The following is a 24,556-nucleotide window of genomic DNA, read 5'->3' as shown; positions in this document are numbered from 1 at the left end:
TATATACTTTTAGAATACAACTACAAACTTCAATGTATTGGGATTTCCTATAAAAAACAGTAAAAATAGAAAGTCAGTGGTGACTGACACAGAGGGGACACTTCAGATCAAATCCCAATTAAATACGTTGCTATGGTAGTACTTTTATACAATGTGAAAAGGTTCAAGGGTTATAAATACTTTTTTAAGGCACAATAGCTAGTGTACATATTAGGTTTAAAAAATACAGACATCGAACATACCTGTCTGTTCTCAGTGATCTGCAGCACAACATTGTTGTCCAAGACATAGATGGAGTTATCCATAGGGTTGATTGCTAGATCTGTGGGCCATTCTAATCGAACCTAAAAAATGAAGAATGATGACTTAATTTTCCTCAGACCATCACAGATGTTAACGGGAAAATATGTGAAACCCTCACTTCAGCTGCATGGAGTCCCAACTACTACATGAATTCTGTCAGCAACATAAATAGGAAGAAAACAAAGAGTGCCAAATGCTAGAAAAACAGTTTAGATGTGTTCCTCTTCATGTCTCCTGTGTGTTGTATGCTATATCAAAAACTGTCACTCTGAAAATAAGGAATAAAAATAGTATACCATTTCTTACTATGACAGTCTTTATTATGTTCAGTTTTAGTCTGCATGTAAATGCATTTAGACTACAAAGACATTCACCTGGATGAGGAACAGAAAAGAAGCAGCTTGGAGATGATTTCACCCAACAAAACTCCCTCTCTTACTAATAGATTCTAACTGATCTGTTTTGTCTGCTTCCCAGCACCCAGTCCCATGAATCACAACCAACAACATCAACAGGGGGTTCACGTTGCTCCCAACATTCACTGAAACGATAGTCACTGTGTGACACTGCGGATGTGTTGAGAATGCTCTGTAGGCTAACCTGTCTAATGTGCATGCTGGTATCACAGGTCAAAGGTCGTGCAGAGGTCAGGTCATTGCTGCCCAGCACTGTGGAAATGATTCCATTACGATCCACCTTTCTGATCATTGTCCCGTCCACAAAGTAGATCAGGCCGTTCTTATCGACTGCAATCCCTGGAGAGTAGAGACAGACACAACAACACAGGAAGAATGAAGCCCTCAGAACATATCAAAGATATTACAAATAATGACTGATTGAGGGATGCATAATTAAGACTATGATCTTAGTTATAATTGACTGACCCATAACTGCAAATAATTATATGTTAATAAACAAATCTGTTTTTTTGGGATTGCACATTAAAACAGTGGGAGTAATCTGTAAGTTAAAAAGGATAATACAAGCCACTGTTTATAAAAAAAACAAACAAAAAAAAAACTAGTATGAAATATAGAAAAAGGTATTTAGCAAATCAAACTTTAAAAAAACAGACTAAAACACTTTTTTAGATACTCATCATTAGCGAACACCCTCTTCGTGCCTGCTGGATGTTAAATTTTAAAATTAGGTTTCTAATTCCTCTCAGTCTGCAAAATGAGGATTAAAAAACAAAAACAAAACTTGTGGATATCAAAACGGTACTTTGAAACGGTCCAACTTTCCAGAATACAATCCTGATTCTATGAGCATGGTTCCCACACCATCAAATTCAGGAACTTTTCAGGGACTTTTCATGACGTTTATTCAAACAGTTTTCAGTTAATCTTCTATGTATTTTATTTTATGTATTTATATACCTCTCTTCATTTCTTTATCTTTTTTATCTGTCTGTCAGTCTTTCTCCTACTATATTTATCCATCTTTCTTTCTCCCTCTTTTTCTTTTTTTGTTAGTTTTGCTGTATCTCTCCACCTTTCAATCTTTAATCAACTGTACTGCTGAGTTTAGGGCAGTGCATGAAGGACTTGGGCTATTTTATATACTTGTAGCGGGAGTAGGAGAGCTACTCCCGCTGCCATCATCACAAAATTTGGTGCATTTTAAAAACACATATATTCCTGCCTGGAGGTGGTCAGTCAGTCTCAAAGAGTCTTTTCTGATCTCTCTCGTGTATTTTTATCCAGCTTTTTGTGGCATTTCAGAGGTTGTGATATATTTTTTCTCCGCACCCTCAGTCTACTGGTGAGAGAGTGTCTCTTCACCTGCGTACGAGCACACAACTCAGCATAAGTCTGCATCGCCGATAGGGACAAAAATAGCTCAAGATGTAGGTTAATATATGTAATCATTTTTTTGTGGGGGGTGCCATCCTTGGATAATGGTAGGGGAAACGCTGTATTGCTAATACTGAATCTATAAACAATTTTAATACAATGAAAATTCAATAAAATACTTGATGTGATAGAAAGTTTGGGATCAGAATCAATAAAAGAAAGTGGATTGAATGTATAGCCTACATTCATATCCACAATACATGGACATGTCCAGTGATGATGATATGAAGCTTTGTTGAAGCCTTGAAGCTCTTTAGCAAAGGGTTAGGGTAGAAAAGAATCATCTAAACACATTAGCACACTTTTAACTGCAATCTGCTTATGTGAGGTAGTCTCAGTGAAAATTATTACACTCACCATCACCCCTTTGGCCAATCAGACTCAGGAGTTGGAATTGCAAGCATTGGGACCATTGATCGAGAGTATTTAGCATTTGTTACTGCTTTTAATGTTAGCCATTGTTTTCAATGATGCAGCTAACATCGCTATACCACTCGGCAGTGCCGGATTCAGGCATAGCTTTGTTAATTTCTACAACAAATTAGATTAAAATATTAAACAAAAGAATGGTTTTATAAGGCAGCATTTATGAATTCCCTGCGCCACTGGAGTTAGGGAATGTTGGCCTAAATATTTTGTATATTTCCTATTAACTTTGAAATTGCTATTTGCCAGCTATTCTAATCCAGAAAGCCTAAACCTCGCCGCCTTGCAAGCGAAAGAAACTGGTAGAAACATCAGAGACAGGCAACACAGGAAGCCCTTTTAAATAACAAAGGTTCTGCCACTGCTGCTGGTACCGAATGTGAAATTACGGACCCGACACCGGACCGAAGACCAGACCCTAAACGTGTCATAAATTTCAACGCGCTCTGGTTCAAACTGTAAAGGTTTAGAGATACTCATTGCTGTTTTGGCTGGACTGAGCGAGTGCTAGAACCTTGAACCTTAAGTTGTTTACCCAGAATCCATTGCAGCGTAAACATGACGACGTCCGTGAAACAATATTTTATTTAAATGTATAAAAACTAAACAGCTTACAGTATTTTTACTGTACTGTTTTTACGTCTAACATAGATGTTTCTCTAATAAAGTCCATTGCTACAACTAATTGTGGATTAGCCGTCATCCATGTGAAATTTCAAACAAAAAACATTCAGGGACGGATGTCTTTTATGGCTGTTCCAGAAACTTTCCAGGGCCTTGAAGACATTTTCTTAAATTCACAAAGGATTTCAAGGACCTGTGAGAACCCTGCTTAAGGCATGGAGAAGGTAAAATCGTGGTTTGGGTCTGATTCATAAGTGATGTGCTTGAGCTGCATCTTAAAGAAAGTAGCAGCCAGTTAGTTCTACTGCAGATGTAGGCTGAACCTTTTGGAATAGCAAAGACCTGATCAAGATCCAAGTGAATCACGAAGGACAACTTTTGACTACATAAGTATGTTTTATACCGTTTATACTGAGCCTGGTTCTGCTGGAGGTTTTGCCTTCCCGTTAATGGGGAGTTTTTCTTTCCGCTGTCGCTTCATGCTTGCTCAGTATGAGGGATTGCTGCAAAGCCATGGACAATGCAGACGACTCTCCCTGTGGCTCTACGGTTCCCCAGGAGTGAATGCTGCTTGTCGGGACTTTGATGCAATCAACTGGTTTCCCTTTTGACCAATCTGTATAATCTGACCTAATCTGTATAATATGATTGAATTTGACTTTGGAAAGTGCCTTGAGATGACATGTTTCATGAATTGGTGCCATATAAATAAAATTGAATTGAATTGAATTGAATCCCTTTATTACTGTATGCAATATGCATACAGCTTTGTGTAATATAAATTCTGAAAAACCTGCACTGCGATGTTGGACATGGTTTTATAAACATGGCACATTGACAGTCTAAAATATTCATCCTTTGACAGTGATAGAGCTCAATAAGCTCCATAAGTTTCCCCAGATGTTGAAGGCATCACTGTGTGAATTGCTGAGGCTGGTGAAAGAATCACAGCGCTGATATTTTTAAATTACCACCTTGTCTGTCTGGACAGATCCACACTGAGGGCTTCAGAGCCACTCCTGTAAATGATATACTGACCCACTTGATATTCTGTTCCCCTCCAGAACGAATAGCATTTATAATTCTCCCAGGATATATGTGGCTGTAAAGTGAAAAACTGCCATCACATGCAAAACCGCTGCAGCGATCAGGAAGGAGCTTAGCTGTGAAATCTGTCTATGCATAGAGCTGGTGTCACAGGGGTTCAGTTTCAGCTGCTCACTGCCTCCTACAGAGGACAACAGTAATCTAACAGAAACACAGCAAAAGCTAATTAAATGTCTCAGTTTGAACCTTAACTTTCTGCTGCCATATCAGACTTCCCCATTTCCTGCACCTCACTCTCTTATGTTATGAGATGAACAGGTACAGCATGATGTAAGACTGCTGCTGAGCATGAGGTGCAGATATTCTCCTGATTAATATATCAGGTAGATGGAAAACAGTATAATCATCTGCATTTCATATGGCTCGATTGTAATAGGTTGGATGCTAAGGTTTAAAATGAAAGAAAAAGAACAGATACACGAGACAAAACAAATGGACAAAACCTGCATTTAAACTTAAAGTAGCAATAAGCAATATTTCACCAGTAGGTGAAGCTTGAGCACTGTCTGTAGACCAAAACAAACCGGGTTTCAAGCCACACCTCTCTCTACCTCACTCCAGCACTCGCACCCATTTTTTCTTTCTCTCCCGTCGGCTCATATGAGCCTATTTGCAAAGGATAAATTCACAATTCGCAGAACAGCATCTCCTTTCAGGGGAAAATGTCTAGTGAAGAAGTAAGTAACTAGCAGCATTATAACTTTATAATGCTCTTAGCAAGAAAATGTTTTCATCTGATAAGTGCGCTCTCTGCCATTTTATGCCTGGCAGTGGCATTTCATGGGCAGCTGCAGGGAGTGGGTAAGCACTAAATGGCAGCTGTTCACGTGCATGTACGTGCACGAGCGTCCATGCACGTCCACGTTTAACCTTTGAAGAGTTTTTTTAGTCGTCGAGCTCTTCTCACGTGGCCTGTGGCCTTATTATCTTTATTGGAGTGGAGTCAAGTTCAGTAGAGGGCTTAATCTGGATCCTGTGTCTACCCGTGTCTACCTGTGTCTTCACAGACCACCAGATGGATCTTCTGTCTCAGATTTTTGTCATATTTAAAGATCATCTAATGGTCTGGGGATAAAATTAAGTGCTTTATGGATTTCCAAGGAGGTGAAGCAAATTTTAACTAAATTAATCAAAAAAGCTCATGCAATTAATTCCGGTTTCAAGCATCAAGCATTTTGAGGTGAATGACGCAACACTTTCAAGTCTTGAAATTAAGTACAGTAATCACTGGATCATTGCTGTTGTATTTGAGTTGTGGTTGAAATTATTCTGTAGCACTGGCAAGCATGCATTGCAGAGTGTAAAATGGAAATGTGTTTTCCTATATCAGTGATACAAAAGGCAGATATGGAATAATGTGATTGCGGTACAAGGGTGAACAAGTATTCCCAGATCAATTAGTGCAACACACTGACCCCATCAGTGTCAAGATCTTTCCTAAACAATGGAAGAAATTAGGTGCTGAAGAGAAAACATTAGGTCTGTCACAACCGGTCTGATTTCTACATGAATCTAAACAGGTGCCTCTTTATTTGTGCTGAGAACTAGATTCAGAAATAGTGGGAATGGGTCACAGGTGTAGTGTGTATTTGTGTGTGTGTACCTTTTGGTCCCAGTAGCTGTGCCTCTGTAGCTTTCCTCCCATCGCCACATCGAGCCTCATCAAAAGGAGGACACTGCTCACCTGTGCCAGCCACTACTTTCCCATTACCTGAACACACACACATACATGTGCTGCAGATTTTTTTCTCCAAACAGTGAATATATTCACTGTTTAAAATAATAACAGAGGAGGATGCTTTGATTTCTGCCAACACAGGGCTTTCCTGTGGCTTACGCTTACTGTTGAGGTCACGGGCGCCGCTGAGCATCTTGGGGCGGTAAATTCTCCTGGAGTTGGTATCGGACACATACAGCTGTCCAGTTACTGGGTCAGTGGCCAAGTAGTAGCGGTGAGCAGGATTGTTACTGTGGAAGACAGGGACAGGCAAACACGGACAGCATAAGACTTACGGAGGTTGATGAATGTTAGCCAGTACCTCTAATTCACCTGGTTGATTCATTTGGAGAAAATGAACGAAGAAAACAAATAATGGTTGCATGGTGAGCTTGACAAATACAGTGTTGTTGACATATGTGATAAAATTATTATTGCATTCTAAATTTTTCTGGCAGGTCAACCTGAATGGAAAAAGACAGATAGAGTGGGATGTATTGGAGCTGGACGTGTGCGGTAAAGTCATGGCTTAGAGCTGATCTGCAGGAAACAACCTCTGCTTTCTGCTGCTCCCAACATCTCTGAATCTGTCTGGATGTACGAACAGCTAACGTTCCTCCGAGCAGATGAAAGGTGATTGGTCACCTGCAAGATTTCCTGACACTATGATGAACAATGGTGTTAAAACCTGATGTAGGCATGGAGGAAGTGGGGAATAGCACCACCTATTGGCCATGACAATTGTTGGTTGCTATGGAGACTGAATGCAGATGGACAGGATTATCAGAAGAGTTTGAGAATCTGTGGCATTAGTGGCCTTTTATACATCAGTAGCTATAGCTGACTTCTTAGAAAACTCCTCCTGCTGCTTTGGTGTCAAAACATGTGACTGCCCAGTGCTCACCCAACCCCTGCATTCTGCTGTTTGATCTCCTACATCTGAAGAGAGGCTCTACTTTATCAGCATCCTCCGGCCACAAAAAATGCAATTTTGCTTCATTGTGTGCTTTTCAAAATACAAGAAATAACAACACATGACTTCATGCTTGGTTCTTGTTATAAATAATCGTAATGGAATTATTTTGCTTTGAGAAAGCACATACCTGCACACATCTACTGGGAATGGGTCTAAAGCTAAAGGAAATCTGGAGATCTTAACAAGCTGATGGTCTCAATAACAGATCTGTCAGCTCAAACTATCCAAAGGACTCTAAAATCTAACCAAGTCTAACCAAAAGGGAATTTTGTCATACAGAAACATTTAGTCAGACCAAACAGGATGTTGAAACATCAAGCCAAATAACTCAGAGCAGTATACCTTGAAAATGGGAATTGCACGGCAAAAGAAATAATAAAAAAATGGCAGAAACAGGAGTCCATGTTTGTCAGGGTTCCAGTGGGCTAAAGAGAAACAGTCATGGATTGTGGATAATTGGCTGGGACAAATGGGATTCAGTGATGGATTCCAAGTCTCTATTGGCTAAGACGATGATGCTGAACCATTTGTCTGGTGCCATCCCAATGAAACATACAAAAACGGCTGCCTGGAAAAAACAAGGAAAGCTCAGGAAAAAATGGCTTTGGTGATGAAGATTGTATTTTCTAAGACAATGATGCATCTATCCAGTGAGACAGTCATTTTAAAACATTTCTTCAGGACAGACATATTAACTCAGTGAGATAGCCAGAAAACAGTCTGGATCTCAAACAAACTGTGAATTTAATCTTAAAAAAAACAAAACCAAAAAAAAACAGGCTCCATCCTGCATAGCTGCTACACATGACTGTTGGATGCTGACAGTACTGGTCCCAGCAGATGGCTGGACGGGTCCGCCGGGTTCTGCTGGAAGTCTCTCCATTACATTGTTGCTACGCTCTTTAAACAACTGGCATTGTTTACAGAAATGAACTTCATTACAACATAACTAGGGTGCAATTAGAATACATAGAAGAATTTTGATCAGATTATATACTTCTGTAACGTGCCTGGAGATCACATTTGTCGTAAATCAGTGCTTCATAAATAAAGTCGTTCAAAACTGAATTTAATTTCCTGGTCCATCTCTCAAGGAATTACAACAAAGAATAAAAGCTGGATGAGATACAACAAAGCACTAGCTGTGGTGTTTACATGCAGTGGATTCCAGCAGCTTTTACCTTTATTTGATCTAAAAGTGAAGTTACAATAATCTCATATAATGTTTTTATACAAAGCAAAAACGTTCATCCACCACATAAAACAGTTGTGTTTCCTGTCTATTTTTTATTTTTAATATACTGGCAGGATTGTCAATTAAAGCTGGTTAAGACCAGGCTGGCAGAGGTGAGAAAGGTGCACATTTCTGCCAGCGCTTTCAATTCCTGAACCCTTTTAAACTAGTGTGAGTGTGATAGTTAAAATTAGGGTTGTCTTTGATTTAATGAGAGCTATCACTTTTCTATCATGTAAAGGCTGCATGTGCTGTGGCCTCTGGTCTTGAGTCCCAGTGGTCAGTAACAATCAGCAGATGATGACAGGGTGTTAATTAGGACAGCTAAAAATAAACAGGCGGGTTTAAAAACGACTGGAGGATACACAGTGCTTTATGTCGAAAGATAAAATACCATTAGGAAACAACTCAAAACTCAAACATAATCCATCCTATTAAAACTGGAAAAACTGAGATAGAAAACATGCTACCAGCACTGGGATGGAGGGCTTAATTAAACTGAAAAAATGGCACGTTTAGATATGTATCAGAGTTCAAAATTAAGGGAGCTGATATATTTTTACCTGTCTACGAGTCAAATCTGTAACTGGAAAGCAATGACATGTTTACAACTTCAGCTCCCAGTTTTATATTTGATTCCTTCAGATTTTCAGCACTCCTTCCACTTTATATTCCAACATGTCAACAGAACAGCATGTTTCTCAGGATAAAGAATGAAATTTCCTTTAAAAGATTTCTCACAACGTGGCTCTATTTGGAGCTGAAAGAGGATGCTGACATGTGGAAGGCACTCTATTACCCAAACATGTCAGGGCTTAGTAAAACACTGAAGAGGAAATGGACCACAGCAAAGTTAAGATCAAAGAAGCAAAAGTGAGACAGGAAAAAAAATGGAGAAAGGCAATAATGGTGTGTGAAGAGTGCAGGGTGGAGTGCAAATGAGTCAAGTTAGGAAACACCGAAACAATGGGGTTTGAAAAAAATGAGTAAAGAAAAACAAGATGGATAAAGGAAGGCAGAGTATTAAAGCCTGCTGGAAGCAAAACAACAAAATGACAGATAGGGCAAAAGCCTGAAAGTTGATATGTGTCTTCTAAAGGAAATCTTAACCTGAAACACGACACTGAGAGAGGTCCTGTTTTGGAGCAGGAACAGAACCTGAGCATATAGTACGGTTCTGAAGTAGAAACAGGATATAAAATAAGACTGACTGCATACACTTCATCTGTAGATTACCACCATAAATACCAGGAGTCGCATTTATACCACATTGCATAGGATCAATACAAAAATTTTGTGTACAACCAAAAACTGAAATCAGCATATGCAAAAGTTTGTGCTGTGTGTATGCACACCAGCACATTATTTCCCTTTATAGATCACTGCTGTAAAGGGATTTGAGTCCGAAAATAAAACTAGTCACCATCTCTGGCATATGACGAAAGAGTTGGTCAGTTTTATTTCAAATTTCATCAGTCTGGTGTAAGATATCTGTGAAAGAATTGCAACAATTCCATCCGAATCTCAAAATGCAAAATGTTGGTCAAAGAGGGTTTGAATCCCTTACAACTGCATTTGTTATGAGAAAGGTAAACAGTTTTATAAGCGACTATTGTTTTTATTTTCAGCCCAACCTCCAGCCGTCATTGTTGGGCACTCTGCCACTACGAAGCATTGTTGTGTGACAGTAACACTGTAAAGACATCTGTAAGAAACGGTACAGAATAAAAACTTAAATAAATCCTTAGAAATGAGAACATATATAAAATAAAAAAACACATCTATTGTTTGCACACAGCCGTGGACTTTTGACTATGTGAAATTATTTTCATAGGCTAGATCAGGGGTGTCAAACTCATTTTGGTTGAGGGGCCGCATTCATAATCTGATCTCAAGAGGGCCATACGAGTAAACTCATTACAAGATTAAATAGAACTAATAAATGTGGACTTGTTGATTTTTATATTAAGTTAATTTCACTTTTACACAATATATTATGAATAACCTCAGTGTTTTTAAGAAAAGTATGTGCAATTTCAACAATACTTTTACTCAGTTAAACATTTACTTGTGCATTATGCATAAGAACTGATAACAGTGATTATACAATGTTGAAAAACATTTATTCACATTTTTTGGAACTTAAACACTGTCCTACATGACAAAATACATCAAACAGATAAAAATTAAGAAATTATTTGATTTTTTCCACACCTGAAGCTTAATCTGCTAATTAAAACACAGCGCCCCTCGTGGACAATATAGGAACTGCATATTTTCAATTAAATGAAGTACATGTTTTTTTCAATAATTGTTTTATCATTCTCTTCCTTTTATCTTGTCCACTTGTGAAAGTCAAATCTGATGAGCTCTTTGTGGCATCTTATTGCCACATTGCCAGACAGGACACTGGAAAAAAACAAAATAAAAAAAAAAAAAAAACATATATATATTTTTTTTTTATAATGATAATGCATTTAGCCACAGGGCCGGACTAAATTGTTCGGCGGGCCGGATCCGGCCCGCGGGCCGTATGTTTGACACCCCTGGGCTAGATACAGGATAGATCTGGTGGAGTGTTCTTTGGGTTAGATCCAGAGAGGAGCTCTGCCTTCCCCGGCTTTGCAGGCAGCTCCTCTCTGCCTTGTCCCTCTTCCCGCATCATGGTTGTTCAATCAGCGGCCGTGAAAGACAAAGCTTAACAGCTTTCAGTGTTTGTAAAATGAGAGAGAGACTTGCTAAATCCACAGATAAGGTTATTATATACATCGTACTCGTCCGGGTATAAAAAGCTGAAGTACTTCTTTCCTTTTGTTTCTTTCTGATGGGGTTTATTGTTTGTAAATGGTAAGTTATATTTCATTTTGACCCTCTCCGTTGACAGTGGTCCCTAATATTAAAATCGTAGTTCTTCAGTATAACTTTCCCTGGACATCCTGGTTCTACTCCTGAGCAGGGGTAAAAAAGCCACACCAGTGCTGAAAAAGCTGTAAGCAAAATACTTACCCAGGGGTAAACTTTTTTACCCCTGCTCAGGAGTAGAACCAGGATTAGAAGATTAGGTCAGTTCCAATGGTGGCTAGTCAATACCCATGTGCAGCTGGGAAATATATTGGACACAGTGGAAATTAGTAATAAAGGTACTTGTATATGTTCACTTAAAAGTTTTTCTGATGTGTGTGTGTGTGTGTGTGTGTGTGTGTGTGTGTGTGTGTGTGTGTGTGTGTGTGTGTGTAATCTCACTAATTTTAACATTTTAATGCCGAGAGGCACAAAACAAACGAGTGTGTGTATTTTTGTAAACTTTTGCATTCCATGTGACTCAATGCTGGTCTCTAATTGGTTACTTATAGATTATTGGCGCAAAGCTCTGCACCCATGGCAAATCAGCACTCTTTGTGTTATTCTTTATCCAATCAGATTATTTCACAATATCTGTCAATCAAAGTAACACCCGTAGCAAATAAAACTGTGCTGGCATGAATGTTAGTTTTTTTAAACCACCATCTGCCACCGGTAAGTTCTTTAAAAAGCAGTGGGAAAAGCAGAGTAATTCTAGGAAATGAAGAATGGGTCAGCATCAGTTAGGACTTGGTCTAGAAGTTTATAAACTGCTAATAATTGTTGATATGGGTCCCGTAAACCTGGGAAATATCTTTAATTTTTCCTTATTATGCCAAAAAAATAGGACTAAGATATGAATCTTCATTCATTTCAAATCAATCTAAAAAAACTGGGATTAATTTAAAACATCACTTTTCTCCTCATAGAAAATACTAAATAAATAGCATTACATTTTGAAAACAATATTACCATTAAAGTAATCTTCAGGTGTGCTCCATTCAAAGACTCAGATTGTTTTTACTGTTCATTGTACACATAATTTCAAACAAGAGAAGCAAGCAGAAGACAGTGAATGCACAGCTGGGATATTTTAACCACCACAGTACACTGGGAGTTTATTGCAGGTCTAATTTAGATTGTATAACTTCATAAGGATGGCATTTTGAAGACGGTTAGTCCTTTCTACAACTTAAAGGAAACATTCCTCTGCTCCAGCAGCCATCTTTGGTAGGGGAGCTGTTATATGTCTGCTTTCTGTTGTCAATATGGCAAACCTCAATAAGAGCCGAAACCATGTATAAAGCACTCTGAACTTCAGACTTCTTTAGATCTAAACAAATCTGTTTGCTGTATCTCTTCTGCTGATAAAACACAACAGTCTGAATGCTTTGTGTATTCAGGCTGCAGACTGATTTATTTATTTAAAATTTGTAATGTAAATGGCTTGTACTTAGATTTAACTAGTCCGATAACCCCAAAGCGCCTTACTCTACAATCAGTGCTTCACCCATTCACACCCTAACGGTGGTGAGCTATGTTAGTAGCTACAGCTACCCCAGGGAAGACTGACAGAAGGGAGGTTGCCATACATCAGCACCACCGGACCCTCTGACCACCACCAGAAGGCAATTCAGGAAAGTGTCTTGCCCAAGGACACAACTAATGACACGGTCAGAGTTGGGGATTGAACTGGCAGCCCGCCAAATACAGGACAAACTCCCAACTCCTGCACCACTGTCACCCCAATAATGTAGCAAACATTCTGTTGGTGTCATCGAGAGTGATAAAATGTATTACCATAAATGGTAATAATGTTAACCTTTGTGCTGAGGATAAACAGATAAATTTGATGAATTTGCAAACAATGATCAAGATACAAAATGTAGCGATAGGAATGGTGATGTGGTTAATTTTGAAAATTTTAAATGTTTGAATTAAGCAAGACAATTTCAGACACTGCATACTTCTAGTCTTATCAAGATATAGCGTTGATGTGGACCCAAGGTGTGGCAGAGGCAAGGCAAGCCATTATGATGGAATGGATATTTAATGGAAAGGAAGAAGCTCACTAGGTATGGGGTAACACAGTAGCCAGGAATTAAGCAACAGGAAAACTGTATGGAAACACGGGACCATACACGGGAGGGTAATGTAGGAACAACAGAGATGCAAGAGAAACAAAGTAGTGTAGGGCAGAGAATCCAGCAGGGAAGAAATAGAAACCTGGGACTTAAAAAGAACTAGCCAATAGATATAATTGGGGGGGAGGGGGGCACCGAGGTAGGGATCCAGAACAGCACAAAACAGAAAATCTCAACTTACAAGAACAATACTGTTGATCAACTTAAGACAAATGTCAACACATTAAATATCAATTAACATGAACTAACGTCAACATTTTTCTTCCTGTACTAATAATGTCTCATTTTCCATGTTTAAGGATCAGCCGCAATGGTTTATAAGTAAAACAATTGTTAACCAGGGTGATCAGAAAGTGGATCGGGTTGCGTCCAGTCAAAGCCACTCCAAGCACTGAACATGCTGAGGTGAGTTGATCTTACATTGCATTTGCATAATGTAGCATAAACTTAAATTATTATTATTATGAGACCACTGCGACATTTCAGAAGCACTTGTGTAAATTCCAAGTGAGTATAGACAGGATTTCTACACATTGCAGAAATGTCCATGTTTTGTGTTTAGTCTTTACTTTTTTTTTTATATAATTTTACTTTTGCACTACACACTGTAAATCATCTATATAATGTCTTTAATAGCAGTGTTAAAATAAACTAACTACACCTATCAAGCACCATAGAGAAACAGCGACAAAGAGACTGAAATATAAAACAAGACATGCAGGAGGAGACCAATAACAACGCCTAACACCGAAACAAGCCTCCCTCTACCAACCACTCTCCTTGCAGGATCTCCTTGCTAAGAGCTGCAGCTAAAGTGATGCTTTGCTGTTCATCTGAGCTGACAAGCAGTCGATGGGGCTTGATTTTGTGTGAAAACAGGTCAAGACAAGGGGAAGAAAGGGAGTGACAGCGAAGGAGAAAGGAATCAGGAAAAAGGCAAGATGACAGCATCTTATTTCAAGACTCTTTATCACAGTCCTGACAAAGCCAATTGCATGTTTGTTTTACTCCGCTAAGTAAGATGTGGTCATTACAGACAAATGAAAGCCAAAAAGAAAAAAGACAAGAATCTGATATCTAAAATAAGCTGACAGCACAATAAAAAGAAAAGATGTCAAAAAGGGTGAAAAGGTTTAGCCCTTCTTACCTATGCCTGAAATCTTTGTTTCTTTAACACAGTGCAAGCAAAGGCAAGGAAACACAGAAGAGACACGAGTTAGTAGACAGCTTGGTTGGTTGACTTACAGGAGAAATCACTGAGAAACGAGCAACACAACAAACTGAAATCATGCCCAACAGAAATCATTAGAAGAAAGATTTCAGATGGATGTTGGGTTGGAGATTTAAGAAACAAACATTCAACACAAAGCGTGAGAATGGATCATCTGAGAACTGTATGGATGAAGTAGATTTGGAAAAGTTTGACTCTAGAGTACTTCATAATGTTGCAGGTCAGACCTTTCTTTGAAGGACACTAGGTAGGGTTTGTAAGGCTGTAAGAAGTTAGGAGAAATCAGTGATCCTCCCTCTCCTGTTACCTCAGCTCCATGACACTGCTAACATTCCCAGAGGGGAAGATCCTCCTGATGTAGTTGAAGTCCCCAACAAAAATGCTGCCATCGGCTCCACAAGCAAGGGCAAGAGGCGCCAGCAGCTTGTTGCCCTCTGCCTGTCCATTACAGCTGGGGCAGGAGATGCTGCGTCTACGACCATTTCCTGAGGACATGCGTTCACATTCAGTTTTACTGAGACAAATATTTCTCTTCAGCTGAAAAAAAAGAACTGAGATCATCAAAAAATACAGTACCATAGAGAGAGTTAGCCCCTTACAGATTTCTGCGGCTTTTGCTTCTTTTGTCACACTTAAATGTTTCAGATAATCAAACAATTTCATATTAGGCAAAAGCTCACTTGAGATGACCCTTTAATTTATTGACCTACAAAGTGTGCTTGTTTTGCCTCGGGCTGAACTGAAAGGTCCTGGCAAACAGTAATCTACCAATATCATGCCCTGGTCCACCTCAAGATTTAGTGATAAACTTGTAACACCAGGAACTATATTAGAGAGGTGTGGGCCATGATTGGTCTTGTTTAGGGTCATGACAGAGCATCTCAAGCTAAGTCTAGACTTTGACAAGGCCACTTTTTTTTAGAGCCATTCATAGATGGTCTGGCTAGAGTGCTTTGGATAATTTTCCTGCTGCATAACCCCAATGTGCAGCACTTTAACTCAAAGCAACAAAAATCATTCTGCAGAAATTTTCTCAGGAGAGCAGAATACTGGTTCCATCAATTACAGCAAGTCTTCCAGATCATCAAGCTGTAAAGCATCTCTAGACCATCATTCTACTACTGTGTTTTTCAAATATAATTTTTCTGTGCTTTAAGCACTAATGGCTCGCTTTTTTTTCTTCCAAAGTAGGCTGACAGGAAAGGGGTTTGAGAGAGAGGAAAGACATGCAGTAAAGGACCTCAGGCCGGGTAAGCGACGTCGAGGACTCAGGCCTCTGTGCATGGGTCGTGCTCACTACCCCTGCGGCTCCCCACACTACCATGTTTGACTGTTGGTACGATGTGTTTCTGAAATGAAGTGTTAGTTTTACAACAGTTATAGCAGGGAACACACCTTCCAAAAACATTCATTGTTGCTTGTCAATCTACCGAATATTTTTCTGAATTGTTTTGGAAATGATTTTGGCAAATGTGAAAGGGACGTTTTTGTTCTCTTTTGGTCAGCAGGTATTTTGGAACTTTTCTATGGAGGCCATTTTTACTCAGTCTCATTCTTAATACTGACCTTAATTGTGCTTGCACTGCTCTAAACGTAGTTCTGTATTTTTTTATTTTTTTTAACCTACCGGATGAGTTGTTACATGCTTGGCGTAATGTGGGTAGGCTGGCCACTCTTAAGGATGTTTACCAATGTTCAGTGTTTTCTCCAATCGTGCATAATTACTCTCACTGTAGTTGATGGTTAGAAATAACAATGACTTTGTTTCTCATTTGTTTTCAGATTTCAGGGCATAATGTATTACTTGTTGATATCTTCATGTTGTGTAATTCATGTCATTCCAAAAAAGTAAAAAAAAAAAAAAACTGTACTTTTTTTTCCTGAAGTTGAAGACGTTTTGATTCCTATCCAGAAAGCTTTCTCAGTTCCAACAAAGTAAAAAAACAAAAAAACAACTGGACTTTTTTTCCCGAAGTTCCGAAGTCTAATACATGTCATCAGACAGGTGTTGTTTAAAAGTGTTAAATACAGAAGTCAGACGGTGAATTAAACTCAACTTTCGAAACAATGTGGTTAATCAGGTTATTCATGATTTCACATGGATTTAGGTTTTCACGTGAGGTCAGGTTGGTTTGGATAGTGTTCTTCCCTTTAATGAAAGCAATAGCCTTCTTATAGGTTTCCTCAGATGGTAAACTTTCAATCAATCTGTCTGTATGATCTGGTAAAATCTGTAAAGTGCCTTGATGGCTTGTGAATTTGGGCTATATAAATAAACTGAATTGAATATTTGAAAAGGGCTCTTTCTATTTACTTAAGTTATGTTTGTCTGAATAAGATTTGTTTGATATAAAACATTAAAGAGTGACAAAAGCAAAAAACAGAAGAAATTTTTGCACTGCACTGTATAAAGTCAGAAAGCATATGCACTGACCTGATAAACATTGATCATTAGTGTACATGCTAAAATAATCTATACTTACCCATGATGCTGCTGATGACAGGAGGCTGCTGGGAGATGAAGACATTCTCACCATTGCCCTTATACAGTATGCCTAGGAGAGATAAGACATAGAGATCAGTTGAAGAAATAACAAGAACAGATGTAAACTAGAAGCCGACTGATTGGCCTTGCTGAAGTAATATTCCAAGACTCTCACTCTTTCTGCTAGTTTTGAGATACTTGCTACATTTAGGTAGATAACTGTATCTGAGCAGTGCCTCCTTAAAACAGGGGAACCTGGACAGACTGTCAGACCAAGCATGTGCAGAAGTGGAACCGCCTGGCCCTTTATCCCTTGAAGTGCCCATCTGTGGGCCTTTAACCTTGTTCTTACTACATGTTTGCCAAAACTTGCTCTATTAAGCTTATTAATATTTTGCAATGAATAAAATTCAAACATAAATTGACATTATGGCTGTCAGTAATTCAATGTCACTGGATGTGCTTCCTGTCCCCAGCTTCAACATCACATACACTCTTTCGCAGTGCTAAAGAGTGTAACACTTGAATTAGGGCCGTTTCATATTCACTCCAGAAGCGAACCGTAACAGAGTTCGTTTGGTTGAGTGTACCTGAACAAAAGCTTTGGACCAAGAGGGGAAACAAATTCTGTTCTGTTTAAAGCGGACCAAATGTAGCACAGAAGGCCCGTTTACACTACACCTTTTTAACCGAGCCGAGCCGAGACCAGTCCGAGCTTGGATCAGTTAACCGAGCCAAGACCGTTTACACACCACACTATCTCAGTTCCTTGGTTGCTCCTCGCCTCCTAGTGACGATCTGCGGTACTGCTGCTCTCTGGGATTGAAGGCGGAAGCAGCAAATTAAAATGGCGGCGCCCGTAACATTCAGGATGTTATGGTTAGACAGAGTCGGCTTTAGGGACGTGGATTTGACAAACAAACGTCTAATAAGGATTTACAGACGCAGGAAACAACGACAGACACTGAGGTTCATCACACTGCTAAGCAGAATCATCTCTGGAAACCGTGTGGCATGGTAAGGAAGCTAGCATTATTATGAATGTCTGAAATTTGTCTGAATGTGGAAGCTAAGGGTCATGTTCAGAGACCCAGTGTAGCAGTCTGTGGGATTCGAACCCAGACTCTTGCAGCCTGTCCAGGACGCAAGCGCCCTGCTCTTTAACCACTAGCTCATCACGCGCTAATTATTGATTAAAACTAGTCATGACACATTCTTTTTTTACATGCGTATCCTTTTTATGATATCAGACTGTACCCTGTTTTGGAAGTGAGCAAACAATAGTCTATAAGAAGCATTAACTGGTTAGGAATAAATAATGCCCGTTTAATCTTTGTTACAGTCAAAGGCTAAAGCACAAACCTTGAAATCTGATGTGCTGGAATGTAATTTTGTGGGAAACAGACCCGAAAAGAAAGAAGAGGTATAGCTGTAAGCTCAGAGATATTTACTCCATGCAAACCAGAAATACCAGAGAGATAGAAAGACAGAAGATTTGATAGTGAAAGAAGAGAAAGAATGTGAGTAAAACTATGGAGAAATAAGCTTCACAGGCTGACTTTGTGACAGGTGATGGACCCATGAGACGACGAACAGAGTCAAGGAAAGGGATGAACTAGTTCTTCAAAGTGAAACATCAAAGAGAGGCCTCCTGCGGTGAGCTTGCATTATTAAAACACTGCCGCCATTTTGGAAGCAAGCAGCGTTGAATGCATTGAATGCTATCTATACAGAACAAGATAGATAGATAGATATATAGATAGATAGATAGATAGATAGATAGATAGATAGATAGATAGATAGATAGATAGATAGATAGATAGATAGATAGATAGATAGATAGATAGATAGATATTCTGTCTCATATGTCAGCACTACTGTATTTACTGTTTTGTTCCATTTCTTAATTTTTTTGGATGACTCATAGAGGAACTTTATGGAGGTTTACAAACAGAAGAGTGACTAAACGGTTGCTTGAATGGTCCCAATAAACTATACTTAAAATGAAATAAGGCAATGTCCAACACTCTGAAAGACATTTTAGAAAGCCTGGGCAAACAACAGCTAAACATGGACCAATGACTGTTGGGCCAAGCCTCATTCAGACAAACATCCCAAAGCTGTGTTAATATAATCTCATGTTAACACCATGTGAAAAATACATATGCTTTTAAAGACTCAATTTTCCTACTAGTGATCCATGGTAATTAGTTCAATATGTAGGGCATGGATTGAGACTGTTTCGTTTCCTGCATTTGGGTTAAACAGCTGATATTGAGACATGTTTATTGGCCCTAACATCCCATAAAAGCTCCCTCTGTCCCCAATTGTTTATATATTTTCTCCATTTTCCCTCCGTCCACATCTCCTTCTGTCCTTCTTTCATCTCTTTCCCCATTAGTATGTGTTGATTGATCAACAGAGGCCGAGTCAGCAGGGCTCCGCTCATGCTGTGCTGCAGTCGGCAAAGGGCACCCAACTATTTGGTTGGTTGGAAAAAAGACTAGACATGTGTGCATATATGCGTGTGTGCGCGTGCATGTGTGTGTGAGGGGGATGGAGGAGAAAGTAGGTGAAAGACATTGAGAAGCAGAACACTGAATGCTCCCGCTGTGTTAAAAGAGAAGCAAGTGAGGCTGTCTCACATGTGTGTAAATGAGTTGATTTGACCTTGATAACAGAACTCTCCTTCTTAAATGTGGAGTTGCAGCATAGTTATTAAAGCTACGTCTACATAAATATATTATCAGAAAGAAAAATCACCCTAGAAGAATTGGACCCGCTTTGACACTCCCGCAGAACGCTAAGGGGTATGTAAATAATTCCTTTTTTCAAAGAGCTGGCACGTCTTCAATGGGCACAGACAGCATAAGTGATGTCATCAGACGTGCAGTGTAATAAGTGTTACAGGCAGTTGCTTGATCGTCTAACAGTTAGTTAACAAGCTTAGCAGACAAAGAGGATGTCTTATAGATGCACTTGACCACATAAGCAGCATTTTGTTGTGCTTCAAAGTAGATAGCTCATAGGTTGCAACATGTTGCCGTAGTTTGCAATATGGTGCAAATTCACAGAACAAAATCACCCATAATGCTAACTAAACCTTTTCATATTTGGACATTTCTCTGTAAACCAGAGAACTGGTTGCTAGTGAAAATCCAAGCAGATAAACATCTTGTCAAATACTTCGGCCTGCCAGTTTGGCACCAACAACCGTGCTATTGTCAAGGTGTCTCAAATCCCTTTTATTTCACATTGTTTTGCTTAGTTTGGACTTCAGCAAGTCATCTTTACCACATCTAAAGTTACTGGCAATGGAGAGGTTCATTTTCTTTTTATGTTTAACAAGAAATTGTACCTCATAACGTACCTCAGTTACTGTATTTGTACAATAAAAACCTGTTTTCAGTCAGCATATGCGTGTGAAATCCATATTCCGAGGGTAAAATAGGGAACAAATACACAGAAACAATTGGAATCAGCCAGTCCATAAAGGCTTTCAGTGTGGTCAAGCCACAGTAGGAACAATATTTGTGTGTCCAGAATTACACAGTCAGGCAATAACTATACCACAACAAAACAAAGACGTGTACATAGATATTCTCATGTATGTAGACAATATACTGACAGCTGCCTTTAGTGTGGGTTTCCTGGATGGCTGTGACAGATACACTGCTTCCTATTTGTATTCAGTAATGCATATGCAGGCAGTTACACATGCCACAGACAAAGCAAACTAGGTTAGAAAGCAACCAAAGATATGTCACATACAGTGATGTTTAATATATGAAGCCAGCTGAATAATGCTTGTCTCTCTGAGAGTAGAATCCAGGGTGCCTCTGCCCTGTATTAATTGAGTTATCTCAACAACATGACTTGCTCTAATAATTGCTTCTCTCTCTCACTGGATAAACAACAGTTCTGGGGACGGTAGACATGCACATAATGGATATAAATTGGTACACCATGTATGATGTAAAAATTAGGACCTTGAGAAATCACCTCAAACCCTTTTCCATCTTTATTAAAGCACATCTTGAGGATAATTTCATTAAAATCAAACCAACATCTTTGGGAGAGAATCATAAACTTAAAAAAGCTGCTATTACCTGCATGTGCAGGTATGCGTATCCTTGTTTTCTCATTCAGTTTTCTATCCTGGGAGTCTATAGCATGCCATATTTTGAGTCGGCAATATTTGCCAACGTTACCCAGCAAATGTAGGATCTGGCTTTTATTTTCTGGCACATATACACAGAACAATCCATGTAAATCTCCGACATATGTTCAAGCCAGATTATCATCAGTTTTATCAATTGGTGATGGTGATTGAGGGAAAGTGAGAAACTATTTTATATTTTTCTGTCTCTGAAATCCCTCACATTCCACATGCTACCCTTTTCATTTTCCTGCAGCAGCCATTGTTTGTTTACACATCCTTCTATAGGCCACAGCTTATTGCTGACACCATATTGACTTCATTACACATCATTCATGGGATCAATTATGCAAGATAATTGACTTATTCAGTGTGCATTCATCCACCTCTCAGGGAGTACTCATCTCTGTAAACGATGGATCTGTACACCTGGCCTCCTGTGTGACATTAATCCCTGCGTGCCTTGGTGATTACAGTCCCTGACATTTCATAGTACTGCATGTCCAAGTCACATGAACAAGGAAGGCTGTATAGTTTATAGGTGCTCATGTCAAAATGAGATAGCAGGTCAGCTTTGGGAAATATTGTCAGTAAAGCTGCTGTTCATTTTGCCTTCTATCTTAATAAATATGTTGCTGTATTAAAAATAGTGTGTTACATCTGTAGGAAGAAAATCAACATCAACTGCTATCATGGCTTTAATTGCATGTGTTGATTTTGAAGAGTGCATGTGTATTGAGATGAATGATATAAAAGAAATTACAGCATGCTACTGTGTCACGATGGCTATTTTAAACCACTGAATAGCCTTGCTGCAACGAGGTTTCACAACCCACGACATGTTAACGGCAGCTATTCCTCTGTTTTACAACGCGCACTTGGTGTCTGAGCTGGAAAGATTTTAGTGACTAGGAAAGGGATAGGTCACCAGGATGTTGGGCCAAGGCAAACTTTACAAACCTCCTAATACTTCCTGAACTAAAACCACAATTATTTTACAACCATCAAAGAAATCAGTGGTAAAAATTACTCCAGTAACTGTTTACAAATCCTTTAGAACTGCTTATGAATCATGTATTAAAAATGCTTAGCAGGGCAACGCAGAATCACATGAATAATCAAATCATAAGAATATAATTCATTTTGCAGAGCTAACTCACCCTAATTTGCTGATACAAAGGGACTCTAAATGAAGATTTTAGGGAGTAGATGATTCTCCATGTCTCACACAGATTGGCTTTTATGTCAGAGGACTTTACAGACTTCCTGGATGAGAGGCCAGCTCTGATTCACGGTCTCCTCCTTCCGAATACAAACGTTCCAATATTCCAGGTGTTAACAATCAGGGATTGGCTAGCAAGCGGCTCATCCAGGCAGTTGAGGGCTTGTGGAACAGCAAACTCTGACACAGCCAGGTTTTTTCCTTTTTCAGATCATCAGCTGTCCAAGTAGAAGGTCTGAGGCTGATGAGTCAGGACACTCTGTGCTTGTAGTAATCTCTAAAGCTCTTTTTCATACTGGGTCATTTGGCAAGGCACTACTTGGCTCCACCCGCTTGTGAGCATTTTAGCAACAGTTTGGCAGTGATTGACAATGGGCGGGGAGAAACGAGAAAGTTTTTTTCTCTGAGAAAGTCCAGAAAAACCTGAAGAGCTACAAAATTTATTTTAAGGACCACTAAGAATGGAGTGGGTCAAACTGCAATATAATTTCACAATTTCCAAACAATTAACCATGCCTGGAAGAAAAAAAATAAAAAGGACACTTCAGCCTTCTATACACAAATGTGCAAGTCACATGAACAAGGAAGGCTGTATAGTTTACAGGTGCTCATGTCAAAATGAGATACCAGGTCAGCTTTGGGAAATATTTTCAGTAAAGCTGCTGTTAATTTTCAGATTCGCGGAAATATAACTGAGCACAAATATCCAATATTCAACCTATAAAAATAGGCTGAACACTTCTTTAAAGTGTTGATCTTGCAAAGAAGACGTGGGATGGGGGTTAAAGGCCTCCATGAGGTGTTTCTCTGCTGGTTTGTACTTTCTAAGCTGGTTGAAAAACATGTGCCGATTAAAGCCGAGTGATGCGAGGAGTAGGGCAGGTGAAATTGAGTAAGGCCAGTGGAAAATTGGCTTACTCTGAAACAGTCTCTTTAAGGTCATCAGCTGCCTGAGTCGAAGGTCAGAGGCAGAAGAGTCAAGTCCTTCTGAGCTTGTCGAAATCTCTAAGCTCCTAGTCAGGTGAAGACAGGTGGAGCAGCAAACTGGTGGAACAGTCAGACTATTTTTCTCTGTAGGTCTTTGTCTTGAGTTGTTGGGGTTTTTTTTTCCAAAGTTGCTGAGGAGGGAAAATATAATCTGGAGCCACAGATTCACCAACCGAGGGTTAATCCTCACTGGGAGTGATGTCTTTGTCCGTAGCTCCTTGTCCCCAACTGGCTTCTTCTTCTGCTTCTTCTTTTCCAATGTTGTCCCCAGACCTGTCCCACGGAAACAACATCCCTCCATTGTGAAACTCCCTTTTTCTATTCACTTCTCCGGGAGCTAGGATGGCCTCTTGCCTACCCAACAGTCCACTTGCTGTTTGCTGATTTTTCTGTTTCAGCTGCAATCTTTCTGATTGGTCAGATTTTATTGCATAACCATTTATGGCCTTCCTGCCACCACAGGTTACAACTTCCCTGGGACTGTCAGTGGATCAACAGCACACATTTCATAGAAAACAAGCATTCCCATGGACCTGCAGCTCTTTATCGTGCAATTTGATTGGTCGGATTACAAACTGTGCATTACTCCAGCCGCCGGCCAGGTACTAGCTACTAGCCACTGGAATGAGTGAACAACATGGACCACTGTATCATACCTATCCGCACCGCCAAAACCTGACAATGAGAAAAAGAAGTCTGTAAAAAATGGTTATTTGCGGCATGTTTACCACAAATATGCACAGTCGCCCACAAGGAGGGATTAACTGCCAGTCCAGTGTTGTCAGCCTGCCTCGTTCATCGCTTGAACAGGGCTACAATAAAAGGGCACAGTTTATTTTAGAGCAGTCTCTGAGCCAAGAGGGGAACTTGGTGCGTGTCTGCGCACAGAAAGAGGTTAGTAGTATAACCTGAATGCTAACCTGGAATGGGCTGATTGTAAATTATGGCTAAATTGATACAAAATGTCATTATGGATACATAATGGCAATAAAAACTATTGATCTATACAGGTAGACTTAAAAGCTCTGCCTATGACAGAAAACATTAGAAACACTCTCTGGGAGCTTCTAGCTGGATTTGCATCAAGATGTGAAAATGAAAACGTTGTTGGTTCGGTGAAAATCAAAGCATTTATTCCTGCAGTCGCTATAAACTTTAAAAGGTAATTTAGATCACCATATTACTTTTCATTCCTACAGCCGGTCCAATTATCTGCTGACAGAAAAAAAAAATGTTTTGCACAA

The 24,556-nt window shown here is 39.4% G+C and overlaps 1 protein-coding gene across 4 annotated transcripts in view; it reads right to left on the bottom strand.

Moving 5' to 3' along the window:
- Positions 1-24,556, bottom strand: part of LOC105919475 (teneurin-3-like) — a 457,194-nt gene that overhangs the window by 32,215 nt on the left and 400,423 nt on the right. For all 4 annotated transcript variants that reach the window (XM_036136710.1, XM_036136711.1, XM_036136709.1 and 1 more), the window contains 7 exons: positions 16,943-17,014; positions 14,767-14,944; positions 14,376-14,396; positions 6,154-6,284; positions 5,920-6,027; positions 904-1,058; positions 243-344 (listed from right to left, as the gene is read on the bottom strand). In XM_036136710.1, the coding sequence (XP_035992603.1) occupies positions 243-344; positions 904-1,058; positions 5,920-6,027; positions 6,154-6,284; positions 14,376-14,396; positions 14,767-14,944; positions 16,943-17,014 (767 nt within the window). The remainder of the gene's footprint in view (positions 1-242; positions 345-903; positions 1,059-5,919; positions 6,028-6,153; positions 6,285-14,375; positions 14,397-14,766; positions 14,945-16,942; positions 17,015-24,556) is intronic.

Source organism: Fundulus heteroclitus, chromosome 5, assembly GCF_011125445.2.
Source record: "Fundulus heteroclitus isolate FHET01 chromosome 5, MU-UCD_Fhet_4.1, whole genome shotgun sequence".
Taxonomy (NCBI): Eukaryota; Metazoa; Chordata; class Actinopteri; order Cyprinodontiformes; family Fundulidae; genus Fundulus; species Fundulus heteroclitus.
The sequence above is the reverse complement of the archived record's forward strand: the minus strand, read 5'-3'. Positions and strand labels throughout refer to the sequence as shown.